The 25,129-nt window shown below is 38.4% G+C and overlaps 1 protein-coding gene across 4 annotated transcripts in view; it reads left to right on the forward strand.

The window, feature by feature from the left end:
* CUBN (cubilin) overlaps positions 1–25,129 on the forward strand; it is a 138,257-nt gene that overhangs the window by 95,194 nt on the left and 17,934 nt on the right. For all 4 annotated transcript variants that reach the window (XM_040695519.2, XM_001235155.7, XM_046934912.1 and 1 more), the window contains 11 exons: positions 225–365; positions 2,082–2,263; positions 3,509–3,680; positions 4,530–4,736; positions 7,187–7,336; positions 8,192–8,313; positions 10,098–10,323; positions 12,404–12,591; positions 14,872–15,028; positions 16,392–16,541; positions 23,588–23,788. In XM_040695519.2, coding sequence (XP_040551453.1) covers positions 225–365; positions 2,082–2,263; positions 3,509–3,680; positions 4,530–4,736; positions 7,187–7,336; positions 8,192–8,313; positions 10,098–10,323; positions 12,404–12,591; positions 14,872–15,028; positions 16,392–16,541; positions 23,588–23,788 — 1,896 coding nt within the window. The remainder of the gene's footprint in view (positions 1–224; positions 366–2,081; positions 2,264–3,508; positions 3,681–4,529; positions 4,737–7,186; positions 7,337–8,191; positions 8,314–10,097; positions 10,324–12,403; positions 12,592–14,871; positions 15,029–16,391; positions 16,542–23,587; positions 23,789–25,129) is intronic.

Genomic DNA, 25,129 nt, shown 5'->3' on the forward strand with positions numbered 1-25,129 from the left:
TTCCTGAAAGCATTCCCCATTGGGCATATAGTATCCCTTTTGAATGTACAGTGTTTGCTCCTGTCTGCCTTGCTTGCTGAAAGAAAAGCAAACAAAACCTTTCCCAGCAATTTCCCAGCAGTAGACTGATTTTACTAGTTTACTTAATGTGGTCCTTCAGTATGACTGGAAGTAGAAATAACATATTTGATAAAAAATTATATTTCTGTATTTGATTTTTACAGGAAATTTGTTGGGCAGGTACTGTGGTAACACTCTCCCTGATGCTGTGGATACCTCTGACAGTTTTGCTTATGTCAAGTTTGTTGCTGATGGATCGATAAACGCCCGAGGATTCAGACTGCGCTTTGATTCCAGTACTGAAGGTTGGATTTGCAAGGTTGCAAGTTACTTTTAGGGCAGAAACATACTGCCCGGTATATAGTCTAGTACAGCATACACTGTAGATCAGTTATTTTTGGAGTGGTGTATATTTGCTCTTCAAATTCATTGCTAGGTAAAGTATGAATAGAGCTCTCTGGTTACTGCTTAGCCAAAACTTTGAAAGGCAAGCAGTCCCTGTAATGGATGATGCTTTCAAACAGCAAAGCACGCTTCTATGCACCTTTTCTCTGCAGCAGTCGCTCCAAGGATGCCCCGCCATACCCTCCTCTTGAGGAGGAGGAAGTTAAAGAAATGCTATGATATTCCTTTATGTTATTCTTTTCCTTCTTTTAAGGTGAGTGGTATTCTTGTATCTCCCTAAAGCCAGTAGTTTGGAGGTAATGCTTTGTTTTGTTTTCTCACTTTAAAGGGTGTAATTTATTTGTTCTGCAAATTAGTTAATTTGGGAAAGGAGGGAGAAAAGGAGCTGATGGTGTAGAAACTTAGAGTACTCTTCCATTAAAAATGAATCACCACCTTGCAGAAATATGCTCTCATAACATAGTTTAGCATACCAGATTGTTCTCCTTAGAAATTTTGCCTTTCTAAGGAAAAGATCTTTCCAGTCTTAACATCAGTGATGATTCATGATAGCAGCATCAGAAAACTGCAGAGGCACTGAGGTTGTAAGGGGTTTCCCACCACTCAAGCAGGATCAGATAGAGCAGGCTGACCAAGAATGTGGCCAGTTGAATTTTGAACGTCCTCAGGGGCAGTCACTCCAAAACCTCTCTGAACAACCTATTCCAATATTCAGTAACCCTCAAAGTGAAAAATAAGAAAAAAAAAAATGGTGACTTTTAGAGAAATTATTTACAGTAGTTGTCTTGAAAAAATCTCCTGCCAACCCTTTTTAGTTCCTTATAGCTTCATCTGAAAGCTTCCTTATCCTTCATCTTTGCTTCTGCAATAATATAACCGATTAGGAAACAGAATCTAAAGGAAGTTATTTCACTCCCAGGACTGTGTTATGCAGAAGAGAAGCTGTATTGGCAAAAATTAAATGTGAGGATGAAGAAAGAAACTAACTCTCCCACTGTACTCCATTGAACTATATCTCTGTATCTGAAGAGGAAACCAAGTATAGACTGGCAAGCTTACACCATTAGTCACAGAAGAAAAATGTGTATACCCAAGGCTTTTAATATTCGTTCACCAGAGTACAATTTTATATTTGTAGCAAAGATGGGAACAAACAAAATAACTGTACTGAAAAAGTATTGCTTAAAGTCCTTCGTCGCTTTTTCTCTACCTCTGTTAACAAGCAGAGGAAAAACACATCCTTCCATCATTACACTAAGGCCCTGCCTAGTCATCTGAAAGGCAGTAATATCTCAATACAGCCACATTAAGAGGTTTGTATTGTTTTCCAACAAAGCCCAAGGGTCACTCAGGCTTCTGAAGTCTGACATAAACCCTTTGGAGAAGGACGTGTTAATACTTAGAGCTGCAATGGCCTATTAACATTCAGCTGCTTTTATGGATGAATAGGAACTGAAGAACTGAGCTGCTAGACAAATGTATGAACAGAATACACACAACAAATCAAGCCTTCAGGACCTCTTTTTCTTTCATTATTGATCGGAACTTATTTATTTATTTATTTATTTATTTGCTATGAACTCTATAAACAATGTCCCAATATCTGGGTATTTCAGAATGCGGTGGGGATTTTTCTGCCCCTGTTGGAATGTTTACTTCACCAAACTATCCCAACCGATACCCACATAATCGAGTGTGTGAATGGAGGATCACAGTGGAAGAAGGTCGACGTGTCATCCTAACCATTAATGATATGAGAACTGAAGAACACTGGAGGTGCTCATCTGATTATGTGGCTGTGAGTATTGTGTGTGAAGACAGAATACAGAACGTAATACAGCTGAAAGGTCATTTATGTCTACATCTGGTTTTAAGACATATCACAGTTTCATCCAGAGGAAACAGATAAATGAAAGTTAGCCCTGCTGGGTCACATCTGCTGATTTTGAAGTATGGACATTCTGGAATTCATGAGCCAGGCAGAGGGGAGGACTTGAAGAACCAGGCTTCAATGTCATTAATTTAGCAGTGGGTAGAGGTACCTCCATCTCCCCTAGTCTTTTATGGATATCCAGTTATGTTTGCTGCAGGATCTGCAAGGTTCTCACCATGCAGCCCTAACATGGTCACATTACTCTGTCAGCATCTATCTCATCCCTAGCCTTTCTCCCCCAGCAAGGCAGAGTTCTCTACATGTTACCCATACCCTGAGCTGCACCAGTTTATAGTATCCACTTTCTCATTTGTTCAGGTTAGCAGTGCAGGATTTAGTTTTACCATGATCAGAAGCCAGCTCATGTACAAATGTGAGGGAGTGAAGGAGCTTTCCCTGGTGATTTGTGGGTGATCTTCCGCTTGTTTTCCTTTATGGGTACTTCAGACAGACCATAAGGAATGGCTTTTTATTGAATAATCAAGCAGTGATCTTTTAAAGGAAGATCTGTCATGCTACTTGATGTGCCTTCATCACTTATTCCAAATCTCAGTAGGAAACGTCTTTTCTACCTTGCTGAGATTGTATTTGAAAGAAGGAAATTAAGTCCTAGGCTAAAGTCTATGTGAAAGAAACTGTGCAAATTACATCTGAATCAGCAAAAAGTGAAATGTTTGTATTAATCAAAAATGCCCATCAGCACTGAATATTTTGGAGGATGTTTTTGATAAAGATGATCTTTGTTTTAAAAAGAATTCAAATATGATCATTTGCAATGAAATGAACATGATCAGTAACTTTAGACTGAAGGTCTAAATATTTAACTAAAATACTGTTTTTTTTCCTGATCAAACTGTTCAAATTTAGGAAACAGTTTCTGTTTGTTATGTTTGAGTTTTGACAAAATAAGCAAGGTATTTTTGATGTTTTACTTCCAAGCCTCATCTACTCAAGTCAGTGGAAGTTTGTTCTGAGTCCTTGAGTAGAACTGGGAGTTAACCTGCTGTGAGAGACATCAATGAACTTTGTGTTGAAGAGGTGAAACGCTGTTGTATGGTACGGGAGATGCTCATAAGAACGTATCTCAGAAGAGTTATTTTGACCCAACAGGTTTACAATGGCCTCAGACAGAACTCTCCCCGTCTGGTCAAACTGTGTGGTGAGGTAAACCCAGGCACTGAGGTGAAATCCTCTGGAAACACTATGAAAGTTGTTTTGGTAACAGATATGACCCATGCAACCAGAGGCTTCAGTGTCTCATACACATCCAATGAAGATTCAGGTAAGTTGTGTGTTTGAATTAAATGATTCATTTCATAACTAAATTGCTGGTGCGTGACAAAAATGACTGAAGCAGTTAACAGATCTCTGATATCTTTTTCTCTTCCTTACATCTCTGGATGGGTGTATATGATGTCTTTAATTAGTTGAAAGAACTTGGAAAAATTGGGGAATGTCTTGGAGTCACGGACTTCAAATCAAAAGAACAACCTCTGCTGGATCACAGTCCTTACCCTCACTACTGATTTATTGTTTTGTATTTGGTCCTGTGTTAGAGATGATCTAAAGTGGGCCTATTCCATGAAGAAATCTAAAAGGCATACTGCTGTAGATTACTTGAATAATTCAAGTGTTTCCTTATTACTCATGGGGGTAATTAATTTCCTGTAGCTTGTGAAAGAGTTCTGCTAACCTACTTTTGCAAGTGTAGCCTCCAGGGAGGTGATTGGCAGACCTTTACTACTGGGGCCTTAAGTCTTTCAAACTTGATTCTTCCCCCACATATGCATCCTACTCTAGCATGGGCGTGCTGCTCTTGAGGGTATATTCCAGAAAAATCTTCTCTGGAATTTAAAATTAGGGAATGGTTAGAAGCTGAGCAGTACTGAATTGGAACTGCAGTGAGTTTTTTTTCACAAAGTTAGCTAATGCTTTGTTTTATTGATGGTGCTGTTGGAATATTTTCGTGCTGTGAGTAATGGTTATTTCTTCACTTTACACACATTTTTAAAGATTTGCAAATAACTTCCAAGGTAAGAATTCTCTTGTACAGGGCATTATGAACAGGGATGGCTGTTCTGTTTGTACAAGAATCACTACTATTTTAAAATAAATTATATTGTTTCTGCAGTTTGTGGTGGAACTCTGATGGGATATACAGGTGGAAATTTCTCTTCTCCTGGTTATGATGGTGTTAAGAATTACACAAGTAAACTGAACTGTGAATGGACCATTGAAAATCCCTCCCACTACAACTCTTCCATATATATCTCTTTTGAGGATTTCCACTTGGAACATCATCAGGACTGCCAGTACGACTATTTAGAGTTACGCATAGGTTGGTATGTTCAGAAGGAGAATGGATTAAGCTTATCAAGATTCCGGTTGTGCAACTATGTTTGTACCAAATCTTGTTTATGTATTTGCAGAGACTGACTTTTGTAGGGTCTGTCCATTTGAAAGAGTGTTCTTATGCATGCCTCCCGTGTTGCCGTTTAGCCCACTAGTGGGATTTCAATATCAGTGCAATGGATGTGTGGATCTCGTCACTCTTTCAGGACAGAAGATTCAAAAATAGAGTATAAGTCTTTGGATTACAAATTGTTCTGTGGTGTTTGTAATACATACAATATGAATTTTACCTCAGATCCCTTGGAAGAATGCAGTCAGGGAGAAGTTATTAAAAAAATTATTTTGTCCATAGCCCATTCTCTCCTTGCTCTTAAGATATCCCCAGGGATAGCAGAAGTGGATTAAAGAATGTTTTAATTATTCATAGGCTCTGGGCTGCACACTCCAGTTTTGTAAACTGTAAGGTGATCTTCCAAAAGCAAATTAGTATTTCCTGTGATACTTCATCACAAAATACCGATTAAAGCATTTAAAAAGAAAAATAATAACAAGGTTATTGCACCAGTAATACCTCTGCAACTTTGGGCATGTTTAGCTATCCACAATAAAAAGCAACTGGAAATGTCATATGAAAATCACTTAGCTAATGTTAAATGTAGTATGAAAGCTCCAGCTGTCCACTGAAAGGATGAATCTGTAAGTCCCAGTGAGAGCAGGTTCTAATTTACCAGGAAATTGTTTCTGAAAGGTTGGGGTCTGAGAGCAGGAAGCTGTTACATGCTCATATGCATTAATTTGAATGAGATCACTTAGTTGCACTGCATCAGCTTATCATGTGCAGAGCCAAAACACGCATTGCTGCAAAGTCTAACAGTTCCTTCCCACATATGCACTGGAACTGGAAAGTCATGAAAAGAAAACTCTGAAAAATATGTAACAAAATGTTTCTGATCAATTACTCATCAGTTTTTGCTAGCCTTGCTTTATTTTGAACCATAGACCTCCAGGCAATACAAACAAAAGAAAGAAGAAAAAAAAGTCAGTCTTTTTTTGCACTATAAAGCTTTGTCATCTAAATAGCAATGCACATTCTGGCCATGCTAGTGGAACTTCAGTTTCCCAAGACCAGTCTCTTGGGAAACTGCCCTAATTCTGCTCTGCATGCTGACAAGTAACTTTTAATAAACCATGAAAAGCAGATGGTGCAGAATATTGGTAAACTCAGGTAGATGCTGTTTGAGTGTCCCAACACAGTAGATATGAATTTCTGGAAAATCCAATTCAGCAGGAAGTCATCCAGGGACCCTAATGAAGCTGAGATGTGTAAAATTATTTTGAGTTACCCATACAACACAATTAATGATACTGTATGCAGGGAAAAAAAAAAAAAACACAACTTAGTCTGTGTTGTTGTCTTTAAAAAAATATATATATGCCGTCTTTTATCCTTGGGGTTCAAGGCATTTCCAGTGGTGGGCTGTGTCACTGAATGTAACAAAAGGATGAAGCTACTCAGCCATGTTATCTGGAATAACCATGCTTGAGCTTTGAAGAATGCCCAAAGTTTCTCCTTTCTTCTCTCTTGACTTTGCAAGAACAGCCTGCCACTCTGCATGGAGCTAGGAGATGCTTTGGGATAGACAAGTTTTAAGACCAACACACTGCTATTATTAGAAAAGCAGACTTAGGAATAGCATTGCCTGGCTGTCTTGAGGATTACTATTATACTTATTTTCCTTCTCCTGAGCATATACCAGAAATAAACAGCAATGGATACTTCTACCACTAAGATGGAATAAGACAACAGTGTGAGCAGAAGTGCTGCTGTCTGTGTCATGCTTTCCTTTGTGATTTTGATGATTTGAGCAAACGTTTTTTTTTTGTTTGTTTTTTGGTTTTTTTTGCTATACACAGAACAGTATATGGGGAAGAGATTCACACAATTAATATAGCAGTGATGCCTTGTTCTTGGATCATATCCTTACACTGTTGAAAACTCAGAATCCCCGTTGACTTTAATGATGGCTGCCATGAGCGCATAGACTCCATAGCCTTCCATGCAATAAGGTCCTTGGACCGTCCCTTCCCTTCATTGTGCCCCAAAATTTCTGTAGATCTGTTGCTGAGTTTTCAGGTCTGATGAGTCATATGAAACAAAAGTGTGCAGGATATCAGAGAGAGGACTGAAGGAGCTCGAGATATTAAAAGGATAATTAATACAGCTTTGAAGAGAACACTGTTGAAAAGGTTTAGATCCTGTCAATGAGCTGTAGCGCTCAGTATACTTATAACAAATAATCATATTGAACTATTGTAACATATACTTAGTTTTCTAGTCAAAATCAAATAAAATGCATGTTTTCCCTATGTACTCCTTTATGTTTCTGTACCTGTTTTAGGGTTCAAAAAGTGTATTTCTTTTCTTTGTTTGCTTAGGGGATGCTGATGGAGAGCTAATAGCCAGACTCTGTGGTCAGGCTGCACCATCAGTGCCACTTGTGATAGCTGCGCCCCAGGTTTGGATACACTTTGTAAGTGATGAAAACACTGAAGATAAAGGATTCTTGGGCCGTTACATATTTGAAGGTAAATGACTTTATAGACTATTTCCTTTGCTGACTAAGGAGAATGTTACCATTCATTTGGTGATACTGAGAATTCATACCATGGGATCAGCTCTCAAAGAGATCCTCAGAAGTTCTGCAGTTTCTGCAGCTATTTATATCCATCTGAAGCAAACATATGCTAGCAGTTAGCTTTCAGATTTATTTTCTGCTTCTTTGTTCCCATTCCCTGAACCACATTTGAGTTTTTGCAATGCACTGCAACACTCAGAACAGCTGTCTGCTCTTGGGAGTAGGGACATGGCAGGTAACGCCAGCCAAGTTTGACTCACTTCAAATAGGTCTCCAGGCTGCTAGCATGACTGAGATGTGTTCTGCTACTTGAACCCTTGCACTCATTTTGAAATCGACTAAGAGCCATATCAGCGCAAATTACACCACTTTGCCATTTACGGCCCAGAGCAACTATTCTTTCTGTCACAGCTGAATTTAGCCTTGGGGGTTATCTAGACACATAGGCAACTTTTTATTTTGATTGTGTTGGCCCAAGAATGGCACCAGTTTTCTTAGGAGTCTGAGATAAACAAATGGAAGATAAGGCAGAAAAGACAGCTGCAAGTGTTAATTGCCAAAGGTTTTGCAGAGCTCTACTAACTGTCAGAATAAGCGTGAACTCTCAAGGTCATTCAGCTGTTTACTCAGTAATTCAATGATAAAAGTATTAAAACTTGGGCTTCCCCAGTAAATTATTCACCCATGCATGTGTAATCCGAAATCACCTGTGTCAGTCTAATTATATTTTAGTGCTACTTCAGGCTGAATAATCTTCCAGTCACTTGCTTATAGTGTTCAGTGTATGTTACTTTTTTTTCTTCAGCCTGTGGTGGTATACAGTCAGGTGAAAGGGGATTTATCTCAAGTCCTAATTACCCAGAGCCATATGGCAACCTGAATCACTGCTCCTGGCTGTTGGAAGCCCCTGAAGGTGAAACCATCACTGTGAGTAATAATGCCACGACTGTGTGCACGACTGGCAATGTGAGAGAGCACAATCTGAATCTTGGAGAGGAGATTTGAGATAATTTGGAAAATCAGAAATGTGGAGGAATGAAAAATCTCCCCCTCTGTTTTATTTACGGAAGAGTGTGAAACAACTAACTTAGATTGTGCTTTTTGGAAAACAGATCCATATCTATCTTGACCTCAAAGCCATAATGCTGATTTCTCCTTCAAAACAGTTCCTTTCTATCTGTAGGAAAATAACTCCTATTATTAGATGTGCGTGGACATGTTCACTGTCATGAGAATAAATGAGCTTCTGCACTTCTGCAGGAAAGTTAGAAGACACTGGAAAGTTAGTTCTGTGTCTTAATAGTTAGTTAGAAGGTAATATATGTACTGGTGTAAACTATGTCTGTGATGTACCCTAATATCCTAATAACTGTAAATAGCCTCCTGAGGCGCTACATCCTTCAGCCACACTGCTCAGACACCAATTTAAGCACCTTTAAAGCAGTGCGAGGCTTCACTCGCTGAACTATTTGACTGATCCTCCGCAGAACAGCTCAAGATAACAACATTTGAGGTCTAGGTCAGAAAAAAAGATATCTGAAAAGCAATTTTGTCAAAACACATGGCAGATTTTCATGTGTAATGGCTTTAACTATTTTCCTGTCATGTTTTCTTTGTTTACGACTACAAAGCATTTAGAAGAAATGCAAACCCACAGTGCTAATTATTTTGTTGCGTGATATTTTGATAACTGACTACGTTTGCTCATTTACAGGAAGATTTTAGTAGAATGCAAAGGTTCTATTTAATCCACAAATTTGTTTAAAGCAGAACTAATCTTAAATTTCAAAGGACGGATAGTCCCCTACTCAGTGAAGGCAGACAAACCTGTTCTGTTACATGCCACCAGTTTCAGTTGCTGGTAAAGTTCCAAACTTGAAAAATTTAAGCTACATTTGTATTTGGTCTTTGCCTCAGGCAAAGCTCTTTTAGAAATGAATAGATGTAAACAGTGACAGAAAGAATTTCTGTGTATTTGCTAAACCTTTTCATCACAAAGATTCCAATTCTGAAGGTGGTAGAGGAAAAAACGCACACCTGATTGGCCAGGCAGTCATTGGCATACCTCAGTATTGCAACATCAGCACATCAGGACGCTACTAGATCGACAATCTATACCTTTAAGCTGGAAATCCCTCCTGTGTGCCTATCAATCCAAGGACAAATAGTTATCAGTGTGGGAGGGAGACAGCAGCAGTAGCTGCCTTCCCAGCCTAGTTTATTATGTGATGAGTTCAGACCCATAGGAACCAACCATGCAACTGTTTCTCTCAGATTTAATAGCAACTAGCATTATTTTTAGCAACTGCTAAGTGTTTTGATCAAAGTAATAGGAGAAAAAAAGCCTTATCTTTCTGCTTACGTAATTACTTACACTCCCATAATCAGAAGCTTTGAGAGCTGGAGAGCAGTTCAGTATTTGTATATATTTGAGACAATTCTGAAGGATGTATTCAACTTCAAACATATGATTAAATCCAAATATTCCCTGGTTTGAACTTGAATGTTTCTCTTTCATTTCAGTCTTCATGGTAAGCATCTGCTGTTACTTATAGCAGAAGAGTCCAAGGAAAATCTGTAGGAGAGCATGAAGGTGAAGTCAGGCTCAGACTTCTGAGCATACCCCAGAACTGTTGTGCTAGGATGGTCACTGGAATTACTCTAACTCTCCATCAGTGCCAGGTTCTGAACTTTGCTTTTGTCTGTTGCAGCTCAATTTTACAGCCTTTCATGTTGAAAATCATTCACTCTGTAAGTGGGACTCTGTTACTATCCTGAATGGTGGCTCTCCTGGGTCTCCTGTCATAGGAAGGTACTGTGGAAACACATCCCCTGGGATCATTCAGTCAGGCTCCAACAAGCTACTGGTTATCTTTAACTCTGACCGCTCAATTCAAGGAGGTGGGTTTTATGCAACGTGGACAGCAGAATCTCTAGGTAAGAGAAAAATTACTGTTTTTTTCTTGGTCTAGCACAGCAGTATATCATATCTACCCAGCACTTTTCAAGTACAAGATGAAGCAGGATTCTTCCTCTTCAATTAAATTTGTATTGCAGAACAAAATAAATACCTGTCAACATCTTCAGCGTTCCTGAGATAAGCTAGTATTAAGCTAGTGTTTATTAATCTCACACAATAAAATCAATTTTGGAAAGATGTACTTTTTAAGCCTCCTACAGGCAATTTCTTGATGCCTGTAAATTGATCCCATGCTCATTATCCTTCCAGCAGTGGTATCTATTGCCAGCAAGTGTGAGACATTCATTTCTCAAACGTTATTTGTTTCACAGTTTGATTTGGTTTAAGTATTTAAAACAGGAAGGAGGTCAGTTTCAATACAGGAGCAGACAGAAATTCTTAAAGGACACTTATGACTCAGCAGCCTTAAAACTTGTAACTTTAATGGAAGTGTTGGTACTCTTTTGAGGGTGGTGTGCAGGCACGACTAAATTGGTACATTTAAGACGCTAACTTCCTAACTTCCCCCTGTTGAAGCTAACTATTGAAAATACAATCTCTTTGGATATAAAAAATAATGAAGGTGATTCACCATCTGCACACTGTCCTTCAGGAGGTGACTAACTGCAAGTCTAGATGTGACAGTTGGTGGCAGGGAATAATTCAGTACATCTTCCTGCCTCAGCACAGAGCACACAATGCTTTCTCCAGCATCACCTCCAGCTACAATCCTGGCTGCTGCTGATTAGCTTTCCATCAGTTAATGATCTAATGGTCCACACAGGCAGTTAATATGCCTGAGTTGAATATTAGTGACTGCTGTATAAAGGGAGTGTTTTCTTACAGGTACCGATAGTTTGTGCCTGTGTGAGTATACACTGTCTAAGCAGATTTTGACACTTTTTGGTGTTGTCACTGGGATTCCATGCCCAAGGAAGGCCAGCCTTCTCCGATACAATAGACACCAGTGTACACATGCTGTATGCATATTCAGTATATTTCTCTGTGAAGATTTCTTTTTTCTTTTAGATACTTTCTTACCTTTCCTCAATTTTCTTCTCATTTGCCCACTAAGAAACTCTAGGTTTGCATTCTGGATGTATGAGCAAAACATGCCTTCATATTCCTATCCCAAATACATTTGCCACTATCTAACACAAATAAGATAATAGTAAAATCTTCCTTTTAAGGCTAATATATGTATTGTTAAGTAAGGAAAAAGAAGAATATTATAAAACTTTTTTTTTTCTCTTTATTCATGCTTCGTACATAATCTCTGAAATAATAACGGGTTGCTTGTACTGTACACTTAGCCCTAGTAAATTATTCTTGGCAGAGTATCCACAAGTGTGTTTCACTTTAACCCAGCTTATTATGTATAGGAACATGAGATGCAGCAGAGCCATGACCAGCTATTCCCTTTTATAAACGAATCTGTTAACAATTTTTAAAGGCATAGTTTTTAGCCCTCTCCCTAATCCTTCAGAGATACACAGGGCTGCCTGGGCTGGAGGAGACATCACTATTTTGCCCTGGGTGAATGGATATAACCCGAGTAGATTCACATGGGAAACTGGAATATTTGCGTGATATGGGATGAGAAAAACAAGAAATCAACATAGATTGAGAGTTTTTTCCCCACAGTACTTCTCTGAATGGCTGTCAGTCATTATATGCATGCCATGATGTGCAGGAGGGAACTTGTGCAATCTCAGGAGAAACTCCTTATTAATTTATTTCTGATGTTTACTCTTTATGTAAGCAATATTCGCTTCTCATTGTCAGGGGCACATAGATGGGCCAGAACAAAAGGATATGAAATGGCAGAGAGAGAACTTGTGAAGAAAAGGAAGTGAAACACAAAGAGATAGCTTCTTGAGTGAAGTTACCTCCCTGCTGCAGGGCTGGGAGAAGGGAAATGAAGGAAAAGATGAATTTGGATGGGCACTGGGGCTCCTCCTCTCTCAGGCCACAGCAGCAAGCGGACATTCAAAGTTTTCAGGCAACACGAACAGGAAATATTTTAACATTTCTCTCACTTGTTTCTCATTTCTCTAGGATGTGGTGGGATCATTCATTCAGATAGTGGTATGATCAAATCTCCTCATTGGCCTCAAAACTTTCCCATGAACACCAGATGCACGTGGACCATCATTACGCACGAAAGCAAACACCTGGAGATGATCTTCCACAATAACTTCCAGATCCCACATAGTGATGGAAGCTGCCAGAGCAGTTTTGTGAAGGTAAAAGGATTTCTCAGCAGAGCAGTGCTTTAAGAAGTCACGATTCCAGAATTCTGTTTTTGTAATGTTGTGGTTAAGATGTCAAGACACACACACAAAAAAAGGAAATTTAAGGTGGAGTCCTTGTGCCCATGCAGTCTATTTCCCATACGTTTTGAGAACTGTATATTTCTAATTTCAGAAGCACTTGAGGCTCCTCCTCCAGAAGGTCCCCTCCCCTTACATACTGCTGCAGAAATGACAAATATGAGAGAAGTACATATGGCTTCAGAACCAGGAAATAATGAGAACATTTTGTGAAATGAAAAGACCTTTTGAGTTATTCCAAGGAGTTATAAAACAGCAATGTGACACAACACTTTACAAAACCATACTAATGGTTTATGAGCCATTCAAACCATACTAATCATTATTTTTCTTATTTCAAATTACAAAGATAGCATTCTTATCTTTCATAGGTTGTCAAGAGCCACTTGTTTTCAAAGGAATAGAATGGAGTGGACATGCTTTGAATTTTTCACAGTGTCACTTTTTTTCTCAGGCATTTGGCATATGTTCAGTGTTTTTGTGCACATTTTCTCTGCAGCAGTACAACTCCCACTTGCAATAAAGGTCAAACATATTTGACAACATGTAGGAAGTCTTGAGCAGCTTTTACATCTGATTTACAACTAGAAGCTTACAAGCTTCACTTGCACTCATTTCTGAAAGCTGGGGGAAAAAAAAATCAAATTTGTTTTTTCATAGCCTGCTCCACTGATTGATTACTGTAATATATTATAATACATTTTAACTAATATAAAAAACTTAATATTACTTAGTAAAGGTGCTTTAAATTTGTATTTCTAAACTGTTCCAAAAAACATGGGAAAAATCGTATCAATTGGAGATATTCTCCTAAGAGAAAAACCTGAAATATTTGGTGATGTTCACCTTTGAGTTGTATGAATTATTTGAGTTATATGTCTGGATATGAAAAAGTGCTGAGCAGATGTAAGTTTCTCATGTTCACTCTAAGCTGAGCAGCCAAAAAGGAGGAATCCAAAATCAATAGTGACTGTGCAAAATCTTGGACAGGCCATGGTTTATTTATATTAATCCTTTGAGCATCCATTGCCTCAAACACCTGGCCAGATGAATGAGGTTATTCATATATGTACACTTACAGACTAACCCTTGGCTAACCCTTTCTAGGATGATTTCTTAGAGCAATCACAATTTCACATGGCTGTTCTTTATCCACTCAGATTTATTTAAAATATGTTAATTAAAAGCTGATTATTTATTTATTTATCACGTGTTTTTGGTATAAAATACAATCAAAAACTGGAAAATACATATATTATTGCAGTAAATCCTTGTTGCTTTTTTTTTCTTATAGGAGTGTTTGCCAAATAGCATCTTGATTCAGGAAATGATTTAAGCACTAAGAAACTTAAAATATTTATTCCTATGTTTCATTTTATTCATGAGCTGAAACTCAGTGCCTAAAGTGTGAACCTCAAGTACATGTTTAAATAGTTACTCGATGGAGGTTTCACTTAAATGACTCTTTAAACATGCATATGATCCTTGAATGCATGGTTTGATCAAACCCAAATTAGCTGTTGATACAATTAAAGTAGTACTTTAAAAAATGTATGTTTTTCTTTATTGTACTTTTGTGAATGATATTAATTTTAACTCTCTCTGTCATTTAATACTAGTCATTGAACCAGTGAATGCAACAGAGCAAAAACTGGAAGAATTTTTGATTAGCAAGACTGGATATTAAGAATCCAGATTTTCCAGATTAGTGCTACTAAATTACCCCTAGGTTTTTGTTGAGTTTTATTATGAATAATCTAATTTTTGCATTTAATAATTTGTTGTATATACTGATATTCATACTGATAGGGAATATGGAAGTAAGTTAGCCAAGACAAAGTTGGGGTAGATGATAATGTGCATAAAATGTTTTTCTCCAGTTCCCGCAACCTGAACTACGTTTGCTGTGCTCTTTGTAAAGGGTTGGAGCAGATGACCTCCAGATGCCCTTCAGAAGTGCCTGGAACCAATTTTTTTCTGTGATTCACTCCTTGGATAAGTCTTTCTGTCCCTACTGACTGTAAAGTGAACAAAGATGTTTAGCTCCAATGTAGACATCTAAGTTTTAGCATGAGATGAATCCTAAATTAAGTCTATGAGAAGAACAGTTGTACATGTAATTCCTGGTAATGGGTTTCCACAAGCTACATGGGCTGCCGAAACACTGAATTATTTCTAATCTGGACTTGTCAGGTGTGGCAAGGAAATCATGAAGAAGAGGAAGCTTTGCTAGCTACTGGATGCGGAACTTCAGCTCCTGACCCTGTTATTGCTCCAAACAATATCGTAACAACAGTTTTTCAGTCTCGGGATGCTCCTGGGCGAGGTTTCTCTGCATCTTTCATAAGCAGTAAGTGGCATTTAAGCCAGATGGCTGCTCTAAACTTCCACTTCGGGTTAGTTTATGTGTGTGTATCAAGGCAGACCTCAGTCCAATCATTTGTAGAAGCCTCTACCCAGCTTTTGAACACAAGAACTCCCTTACTAAATGCAATGGGAGCACTGTATGCTTCAGTTTTGGGACTCACCAATGGCCCATGCCATTCACATAAGCTGTTCTCAGAAGAGATGACTTCTCAAGATCTGTGCTGGCTTTTGCTTTGCTTTGTTATATTTGCAGTTCACATAGTTAAAGTGACAGTTCTTGGGTGGGCCTATCATTTTTTTTTCCCCAGGGAATGTGTTTCATGGGGGCCAAACTCGCTGGAAGTGTAGAAGGTAGCATTCAATCACCATTGGTTGTTTGCAGCTTTTTTATAGGATGCTGCCAGAGGAAACCACTTTCCTTTCACTGGATTCAGATTAGAACAATGAGAAATTAAGTGCTTGAAGGAAGACACTATTGAAGCATAAATAATTCTGAAATGAAATGGCTTTTCTTTTTGCAATGTCTGAGCTAATGTTGTCAGTAACAACTAATAGGGAAGTGCAGCCTATAAATGGAGAAAATCACAGACTTCACAGGCCTGTTTCTAATCTTATACCAGCATTTTACTGCACACTGTTCTCCTTTATATTAAGCCTGTGTGTACAGGCTTAATATAAATAGTGATAATAATAATAAAACTTAATAAAACAAAGCTACAAGCTTAAAATAAAGAGGAGCCCCTGGTGACATTCCAAAATCATTTCGATCAGAGTGAGCTCTGTGAAAATGAACAGTTCTGTGTGCTTGAGAAGTTCTGAGCGGCAAACCTCTGTTGCCTGCATGTACTGCAAAGCCACCCAGAGCTGGCCCTACTGCAGGCTGTATCCCCCCTGTCTGTCAGACATGAAGCACAGATGCAACCACTTGGGCTAACACAGACGGTTTCAAAAGAGGTTACATTGCTGATGTGCCCCAGTAACCACGCCAGCAAATTCAGCCACATCTGTCTGTACAAAGGGACTTTGAAATGTGCAAGTTCTGTGCCCATAAGAGCAGCAGCGCTGTGTTATGGTCACTGGACTGAGGGGCTGCAGCCTGGTCGTATCCACAAGCTGCCAAGAAACTATGGGAGGCTGCAGGCAGGAAGGCCCTGTTTCCCCAGAATACTACTGAGTCTTGTGTAAGATCTACTCTTCCCATCATGGTCTATACAACTCCCTGGCTTTTTGATCAGCCTCCTAAGGAGAGATGAGGTCCTTCTATACGTTATTGGTTTTTCTTTTGAAAAACTGAAATGATATTATCACCCAGCTTTTAACCACGCCTTATTTATTTCTGTTTGCAGGATGCGGAATAAATTTTACCAGTCCTGCAGGTCGTATTGTCTCTCCTAACTACCCTAGTCAGTATGACAACAACTTGAACTGCAGTTATATCATAGATCGGGGGCCGCAGTCACTGGTAATCCTGGAGTTTGAGACTTTCCACTTGGAAGGTAATTGGTTCTTTGTTATGTTATGTATGTATGTACCATGAAGTGTAACTTCTTGCTTGAAAACATTCAAGTCCTTTATCATGGAAAATGGTTGGTGGTTTAATTTCCACTCTGAAAACTATTTATAGACAAACATTTACAGAGGGAGTTTGCACGGGTTCAGTTTTGTGTCAGTGAAGGCATCCTGAAGAGTGAAGATAGAGCTCATGTGTATATTTTACAGCACTGAGGCTGGGGATTTGCCAGGTGGTTAGAGCACAGGAGGGCCTGTGGCCAATTTGGATGTTTGTTCCTGTCTTTTTTTTTTACCATTCATCTTATGATCTTTTTGATCTTTGGCCAGCTGTTTTGCTTTCCAGTGTTTCTGTCTCCCTAACTGATAAAGTTTATATAAATACACCTCAGTATTATACAGGGATGTAAGAACATCTAAAAGTGAAATTAAGTGAAAGACTGCAGTAACTGAAATGCTATAAAAGTTGTTACCCTCTACTTGACCGTGAATAAAAGTCCCTCTTGAGATTTTTCAAGTCTGGTACCATTTAGACAAGAAATAATAGGTACAATATCTGGCCTTGCTGGTATGAATGGTCAAACTTTCCAAACTTTGATAGGAACAGGTTTTAATGGATGGATACGTCCAAACTATTCAGATGGCATCATGTATTTTGAGGCAATCTTAATCTCGTTCCCTTGAAGTCAACTTCACGGAGAAAATTTTGTGTAATTTGTTACTGAACTGAGGTGCACACTTTTTGCATACAGACCAAATCACAAAGTTAAGAAATAGGTTTATTTAATTTTATTTTTAAGTTTTCAAATTGTTTTTAATTCAAAGCTATTCTAGTCCGAATTTAATTTAGGTCTAAGACAGGTTTCATTAAATTATTCAGAGGGGTGGAGCACCTCTCCTACGAAAGGAAGGCTGAGGGAACTGGATTTATTCCACCTGGAGAGACCTCACTGCAGCCTTTCAGCACTTACAGGGAGCTAATAAACAAAAGGAAGACTGACTTTTTACATAGGCAGATAGCGATAGGGCAGGGGGGAATGGTTTTAAACTAAAAGTGGGGAGACTTGGGTTAAATGTTAAGAGGAAATTCTTTACTCAGAGAGTGATGAGGCACTGGCACTGCTGCCCAGAGAAGTTCTGGGTGCTCCATTCCTGGAAGCACTCAAGGCCTAGGATGGGACCCTGGGCAGCCTGAGCTGGTGGGTGGCAGCTCTGCTCATGGCAGGGGCTTTGAACTGACTTGGACCTAAAAAATATTAAAGATGCTCTATTTCTTGTAGGGCAATTTGACCTTTTATTGTTGTAAGCTTCCTTAGGCCACATAAAATAGAAGTCTTAAGTCACATGAAAGGAAAGAACTTTGGTTATCAGCTAAAGGACAGCTAGTTATAACAGGGGAAGTATCACACTTTCCAGTGTCATTATGTGTTGCTTATTAATCTTCAGAATCTTTTAAACAAAGAGAAAAGAACACACAAAACATAGCAAGGAGAAATTGCGTGGGTTTGAATGGGGAAGAATATTGAAGCTGCTGTCTTGCAAACTATCATGCAGGAGTGAAGATGTATACAGCAGTCCCACTGAATCTGTTTAGCACATGGCTCAGGGTTTTCATCATGAACTCCCTCAGCTCTTTCACAAAGGCAGGACAATGTTCGGCAGCATTTGTTAAAACCATTTCCAGTTATTCTGTATGTATGGAATCATTGCACCTGCTGAGATTTTTGCTGAGTGTAACCTTTAAAATTTTCACTATATTAGCACAGATGTTCTGTATTGGGTTTTTAAAGTTTAGTTCCATCTCCAATTGTTATAATTTACTACCTATTTGACCTCTGAAAAGAAATCCAATCGTTTTTTGTTGTTTTTTTTTTTTTCATGGTTGTTTAGTAATGAAATGGAGTATCTAAAATAATGCCTGTAAGGCATACATATCTCATTGACTTAACTGGTTGAGATATTGTTTCAGACAATTAGAAGGCAGGAGGTAATTGGCCATAGTGCAGTGACACACTGAATAACTTCATGGGTTAGTCACAGATTTCTGCTGTAGAGTGGTTATGTTTTCAGTTACAATGAGAGGTCTGTTCTCATTAAAAAGAATGACTGTAAGTGAGGCTACTAACCTACAGCAGTGATACTAAGACAGGATCTGGAACCTAATGAGTATGACATGCAGGTACTTAAGTATATATTAGATACTAAATGTAGCAAGTAACGACTCAGAATAAAAGAAAACTGGAGAAAACTGCATTTGCTGATTTTTGTGGTCAAAATATAATCTAAATTGCCTACTTTTGGTAGGCAGGAAATATATTTTTTTCTTACCTTGAAATTTTGAAAATAGACATCTAGTTTAGATTTATCACCTAGATTTATCTCCTGTAGAGAAGTGCAAAAAATGATGTGTTAAACTCAAGGACAAATATGTTGTACAGGTGCATTGAATTCCCTTCTGAATCCTTCTCTTAACCCATTGACTATTACAGGCAGCTGTAGAGAGTAGCTCACACAAGACATTTAAGATTTATTTATCAAAGCATAAGCAAGATTAACCCTGTGAAATTAGTTTGACTCTCTAATTTTCTTGCAGCCTGAAAATGTCTTTTCATGCGCCAAACAATATGGTCACAAAACCTCTCTTTTGATTTGCGTACTCTGTGAAGCTGCACCGGTTGCTGTTTGCTTCTGAACTTCCTACATTTCTGTGTTTGGTTACTTTACAAAACAAAGACAAAATCAAAACCAAATTGGAGTGAATTTGTTTTCTCAGCATCGTTTCTGCAACAGCGATAATAATCTTAAATCTGTCCTTACTCCTTGGATCAAAAGTCTTCTCAAACCTCACGTAGTAGAATTAGCCATAAAATCTTACCTATATTTACTTGTGTCTAGGAAATAATTAACCACATCCTTCCATTGTTCATCATCTTTATTCAGATGATCTTCCCTATAAATTCAGCTTCAGTACAGGTAGTGTATTATTAAATGGCTGTGGTTCTCTTCTGGTAAAACATCCAATATGAGATTCAAACGTTGGAAAATTAGAAGAAATGGATGTGGGACTTCTGCTTTTAGAATCCTGTCGTATTTATACTTTGTCCTCACAATACAACTGCATTCTGTTGTTTCCATGTCAACATGAAAATGCTTTAATAACCTATAATTCACCCCCCTTTTTTTAACATGCAACTGTAATCTTGCAATCTGAGATAGGGTCACAGTTTCATCGCAGAATCTTCTCTGTCTGCTTTCTCATTTGTTACTAGGCATTTCAGAAAACAGACATTTTGCAATAGATTATTTTGAAAGGGTATATTTAAAGACTTCTAATTGCTTGCTTTCCAAATAGTATCTTGTGCTAAGTATCTGGTTAACATATTGCGCTGGAGTATATACCTGTGTAATGTTTCTCCTACATCATTAAAGAGTATTCGAGTTACCATATATCCCAGATGCTACAGTTGTTAGTCAAGACCTCATTATTTTAAGTTTTGTGGATATTAAACAAAAGGAGGTATATCTTTTCAATATGACATGAAGCAGAAGTTATGACTATAGTCAGAAAGATGGGAAAAAGGCTATTAATGATAAAAAAATAAAAAATAGGGGCCTACATGCAGTCAAGGTTTTTGTTCTGGTATCCCATCAAATAGATTATTTGATGGAGTATAATGACACTGGTCTGAGGATTTTACTGATAAATTCCTGCTAAATAGAAAGGAGAGAACACAAAGCTATATTTCAAAATGTAAGGACAACTGAATCACTTATCATGTGACCTTTGGAAACCAGCATCTATCAGTGCTGTGAGGTGCCAAGAGATGATAAATAGAGGAGAGGTTGACAACAAAAGGCCCCGAGAGCAAATAAGAGCAGAAATTTAAAGAAAGGAACATATTCACATCATACCAAATAATTGATCTTTGCAGCAGTATTTGGAAGAAATCTTGTCAAGGCTAACAAACAAATGTACAGTAACTGTGATTGAAAATTACTATTTCTTGGTAAGAGTTAGAGGTATGCAAAAGGATAGGAACAAGTGTGTCTTAAAGACAGTAGCTAGGAAAGTAACTTATATTCATTTATTTAAATAACTAGACGAGTAACCAAGAGACATCCAAATCATTGACACAGACCCAATTAGGGCAGGTACAATAATGAGACTGTCCAGAAAGATGTGAGGGAAGACTAGAGGGGAAAAAAGCTCTCCTATTGAATGATTTTGTTCAGAGACAAAAATAAGATTTTAGTCTGAGCAGAAAGTGGCCTGGAGGAGGGAAGTAGACCTATGTAGTCATCAGCATAGAAAGAGTAGTTGCAGCTGCCCTTGGAAATGTAATTATACAAAGCTAATGTGGAGATAAAGAGAGGACAATGGGAGAGGAGATGTCTTATTGAATTCTCTCAGATGTATTAGAAGAGAGGAATACAGTAATGCCAGAAGGATGAGCAAAGGCTCTTAGCAGGCAAGCTTTTATGAAGAAGAGCAGAGCTGGCTATGAGAAAAGTGCCTGTCATCTCAAAGAGGATGTGGGTCTGACATCTGGCTAAGAAAAGATCTCTGGAGACTCATGAAAACAGTTCCATTGTAGTGCAAGGGATAGAAATTGCTCTAGAAAAGATCTAAGATAGAATTAGAGGAAATGAACCTCAGAGAAGAATTGCTGATGATGTGCTGAATATGTTTAGAGGCTGGAAGTATGACATGAAGATATAGGACAGAGGAACCTGATGTTGAGGATTATTTACAGAATAAAGCATTTCAGCATGGTGAGAAATTATGAAAAAATGTGAATAAGCAAATAGAGAAAAGAGATAGAGATCAAACAATCATCAGTACTACTGGGAGTCACAGATCATAAGTGATACTGGCCCAAACAAGGACAGTTCAGGTCCAGAAATCAAGCATTTTGCCCTGTGCCCTGTATCAACCATCTTAGTCTTTCCAGTTCAGAAACTCAAAGCAACTTGTGATGGACATTGTAGACCTTCGCTTTGCTGAAAAAAACATTTATCCTTCATTACTTTCTCCATGGTGTTTTCAGAAAGAGGTCTGAGTTGCCTTCTCAAAGCTTTCCCATTCTTAGATTGCGCTTGTCTCAATTGCATTTTTTCCATTTCTTCGTATTTAAAAATTATGTGGTTTTTTTTAAGTTATATCACATTATCAAACCTTTTAATAATAGAATCAGATATGAAGAATGTTTTTACTTTGTATTTAATGATGTAACCATTTATGTGATGCAGCTTGTTGTTTCCATCTTAGTAGCTCTTATCAGTCAGACTAGTGCCATATTCCACTTCTGGCATAATTATAAAGCACATTAGAATACGTCATCTTCATTGAGAGCAGAAGAGATTTTAAAATTAAATCTCCAGAGACGATCTAAAATATATCACGCTGCCCTCCTCTGTCATTTGTGTGAATCAGAATGACCCTGATCCCTCCATTCCTGTTTGTCATCCTATTCAATACAAGTCATCCTGTTCTCCACAACACTAGGAAGTGGTGTGTTTTGGCTGGACAATCTGCAGGAATCACTCCTCTGCAACAGTAGGCCCAGCATCTCCTGTTAAATTTAGATAATTCCTGATTAATCCTTTGCAATTAAAATAACTGTCCCATTGCTGCTAATAGATCACAAAATATCACAACTTCAGTAAGCATGTGACACAACAGCTTCTATTATACTCATAGACAATGAAGAAAAAAAGTAATAAAACACCCCGTTGTTCTATAAACATACTAACTGATGGGGCTTTATTTTCAGTAGATGCTCTGTGCTTCTCACTGACAGCACTAATCCAGCTTCCTTGCATAACTCATGTGGCTCCTTGTTTGCTCCCATGATACCCAGCTTCTCCAGATCCCACCATACATCCCATGATCCCTGTGTACCACCAGCTCCTCCCCATGCCCATGGCTCCCTACACAGCAGAAAGGTGGTGATGTGACCCTGAGCTCCCAACACATGAGTGGCTGGTGCTTGGCAGGTCCCTCCTCAAACTCACAGCCCTTAAACAGCTTGGTTGTCTTTGGGGGTTTTCCTGTGGGGCTTTTCCTCAGCCACTGAACTTCATGAAACTTACAGGAACTGACATGTTTGAGGTGAATCTGTGTGCAAGTGGTGAGGTGGATAGAAAGTCAGGAAGATGGGGCAAGGAGTTGGAGAGGACGGCTCATTCCCCCAGAAAGCTAACTGCAAATGAGAAAATGAAATAGTAGGGGGAAAGATTCCAGGATGCTGCCTTCCCCATTTCCATTTTTTTCTTAGTGCTTCTGAATAGGCAGCTTTTCACTTACCTTAATAACTGTACTGATCTGACCTCTGAAGTAGATTGCTCCTGAAAATCATCGTTTGTTTTCCTGATGATCCAAATCTCCACTGACTGCCACAGTTACAGCATTCGACTGCCAAACTTCCAGATTACATATATTTATGTTATGGTCTTGTGAAGCAAGCTGAAGAATCTGAGTTTGGGTACCCCAAAGTCTGAGGGAATTCAAGAGAGAATGAAGTCAGAGCTGAAATATGTTTGTACATGGATTTTTATTTTTATTTTTTTGTTTGTTTCCCCAAATTCTCAATCATATAAAATTCCCTACACTGAGTAGTTCTACACTGGGGAAGATAAAATGGCAGGTAGTAGGTTGCCTGTACAAAACGTACGTTGTTTTGATCAGCACAGGAAATCTCTACTTTTATCAGGTCCTGTCATCTCCTCCTAGATAGTGTTCGCTCCATTACAAATTCCCAAGAACTAAAAGGGTTCGGAGCATTGTCCAGATGATATGATGTGCTGGATGAGATCGATCTGATGTTTTATATATCTGAGGTCTCTTTGCCTTGTTGTCCTTCAGTTTTTCCGCACCTTAAAAATTGACATTCACTTTCTCAGCAAGCAAATGAGATCTCGGAATGGAAAGTAATAAAAATGTAATTCTCATCTTGTGTGAGGTCTGTGTACTTGTAGCTCAATAAATCTCAAGGAAAATATGCTAACACTTTTGTGTTTTATATCCATGTAGCTCCAGCACTCTTGAGCAGGATCTGTCTTTATGATGGAGTAAGCATCTTCAGGGGCACCAGGGTTACCCCACACCCTGTCATCACGCTCTGTGGAAGTGAGGTCCCTGAGCCTATCAGTGTCTTTGGGCCTATGCTGCTCAACTTCTACACAGACTCACACATTGCAGGCTTTGGGTTCCAGGCAAGATATAGAACTATTGGTAAGTGCCCATGCCCCGTGTGAACTGTTCAGGCTGGATAGTGGTTTGGTGTAGAAAATGTTATGCCTTGCTTTGGAAATACCTTTAGTGGATATAGGTTATTCATATGCTCTGGGACATATGGGGCTGTTTGTCATGGACTGATGTTTTATCTCACTGTCTTCCTTTCAAGATACTACATAAGGCTAAAAGCTGAAACACTTTTTCTTTGCTGGAAAAAAGTACTGTAGGTTGTTGGTTTTATTGTTTCTGTTTTTTAAAATTATGTTTAAGGAGAAACATCACCAGCTATTCAATTGAGGCTATTTAAAAGATTCTGTTACATACAGGAGGCTGATTTTTACTATAACTACCTTATACAGTGCAGGAGCCAGAAAAGGATTGTTAAATGGAACCAGCTGTATGTCCCAGTTGATGATCCTCTTGCAGTGCCAGTTATCAATGTAAATAAAAGTCAGGATCTAGATATGTTTTTCTTACGTAAGAGATTTTTTCACCGAACCTTTCTGTCTTTCACATGTGATCTCCTTTTTTTTATTAAAGAGGAAATGTGTGTTAGAAAAATAATTTTTCAACTAGTTTAATATTTAGATCCGTCGGAATATAAATATCACAAGTGATTAAGTTTATTTTCAAAACCAATTGTAATATTTTGTAGGTTTAATTTCTAGAGACATTAGTTTGATTTTTGAAGGTTATTTCATTTTCTGACTGCATAGAAAAGGATGAGCTCTTAGCTTTGGTATTTCCCCTAATATATTCCTCATGTTAAAAGCCTCAACAAGAGGCATTAGGTTAAATATGTTGTAGAAAATGAATGGCCTGATACAGCTAAGAGAGAGAGAACGGCACTGAAAGATGACAATGTGCAGTTATTCATGGAAAAGACCTTCATAACGCACTCAAGTTAATTGCTGCTATCTGAATTGTGACTTCTGACATTTGAGAAATATGACTGCAGCCTTATAAGCATGTTGCTCTATACAAAGCAGATTCTAGCAATTAACATTCCTCTTCCCTCTGGTTGTATTGTTTGCTGGAAAAAAAGAAAAAAGGACAAGGCTTCCCCCCTCTAGTGTAGAATAATGCTGATTCTTTATCCTCCTGGCTCCTGTCCTTTATCTGCCAGTGTGCCAGGATGCCAGGCGAGTGCAGCTGAGGAATTGAAGCTCTGCATCCAGCAGTCCTGTAAGGGGTTGCCTTTGTAAAGGTGGTGGCCTGGGCAAAGGCACGTCCTTTGAAACATGAAAAACTGTATGTGTGTGTGTGTGGTTTTGAGCTATTCATCAACAGGACGCAGGGAAGTTTTTTGTTGTTTTTTTTTTTTCCTAAGTTAAGATT

Source organism: Gallus gallus, chromosome 2, assembly GCF_016699485.2.
Source record: "Gallus gallus isolate bGalGal1 chromosome 2, bGalGal1.mat.broiler.GRCg7b, whole genome shotgun sequence".
Lineage (NCBI taxonomy): Eukaryota > Metazoa > Chordata > Aves > Galliformes > Phasianidae > Gallus > Gallus gallus.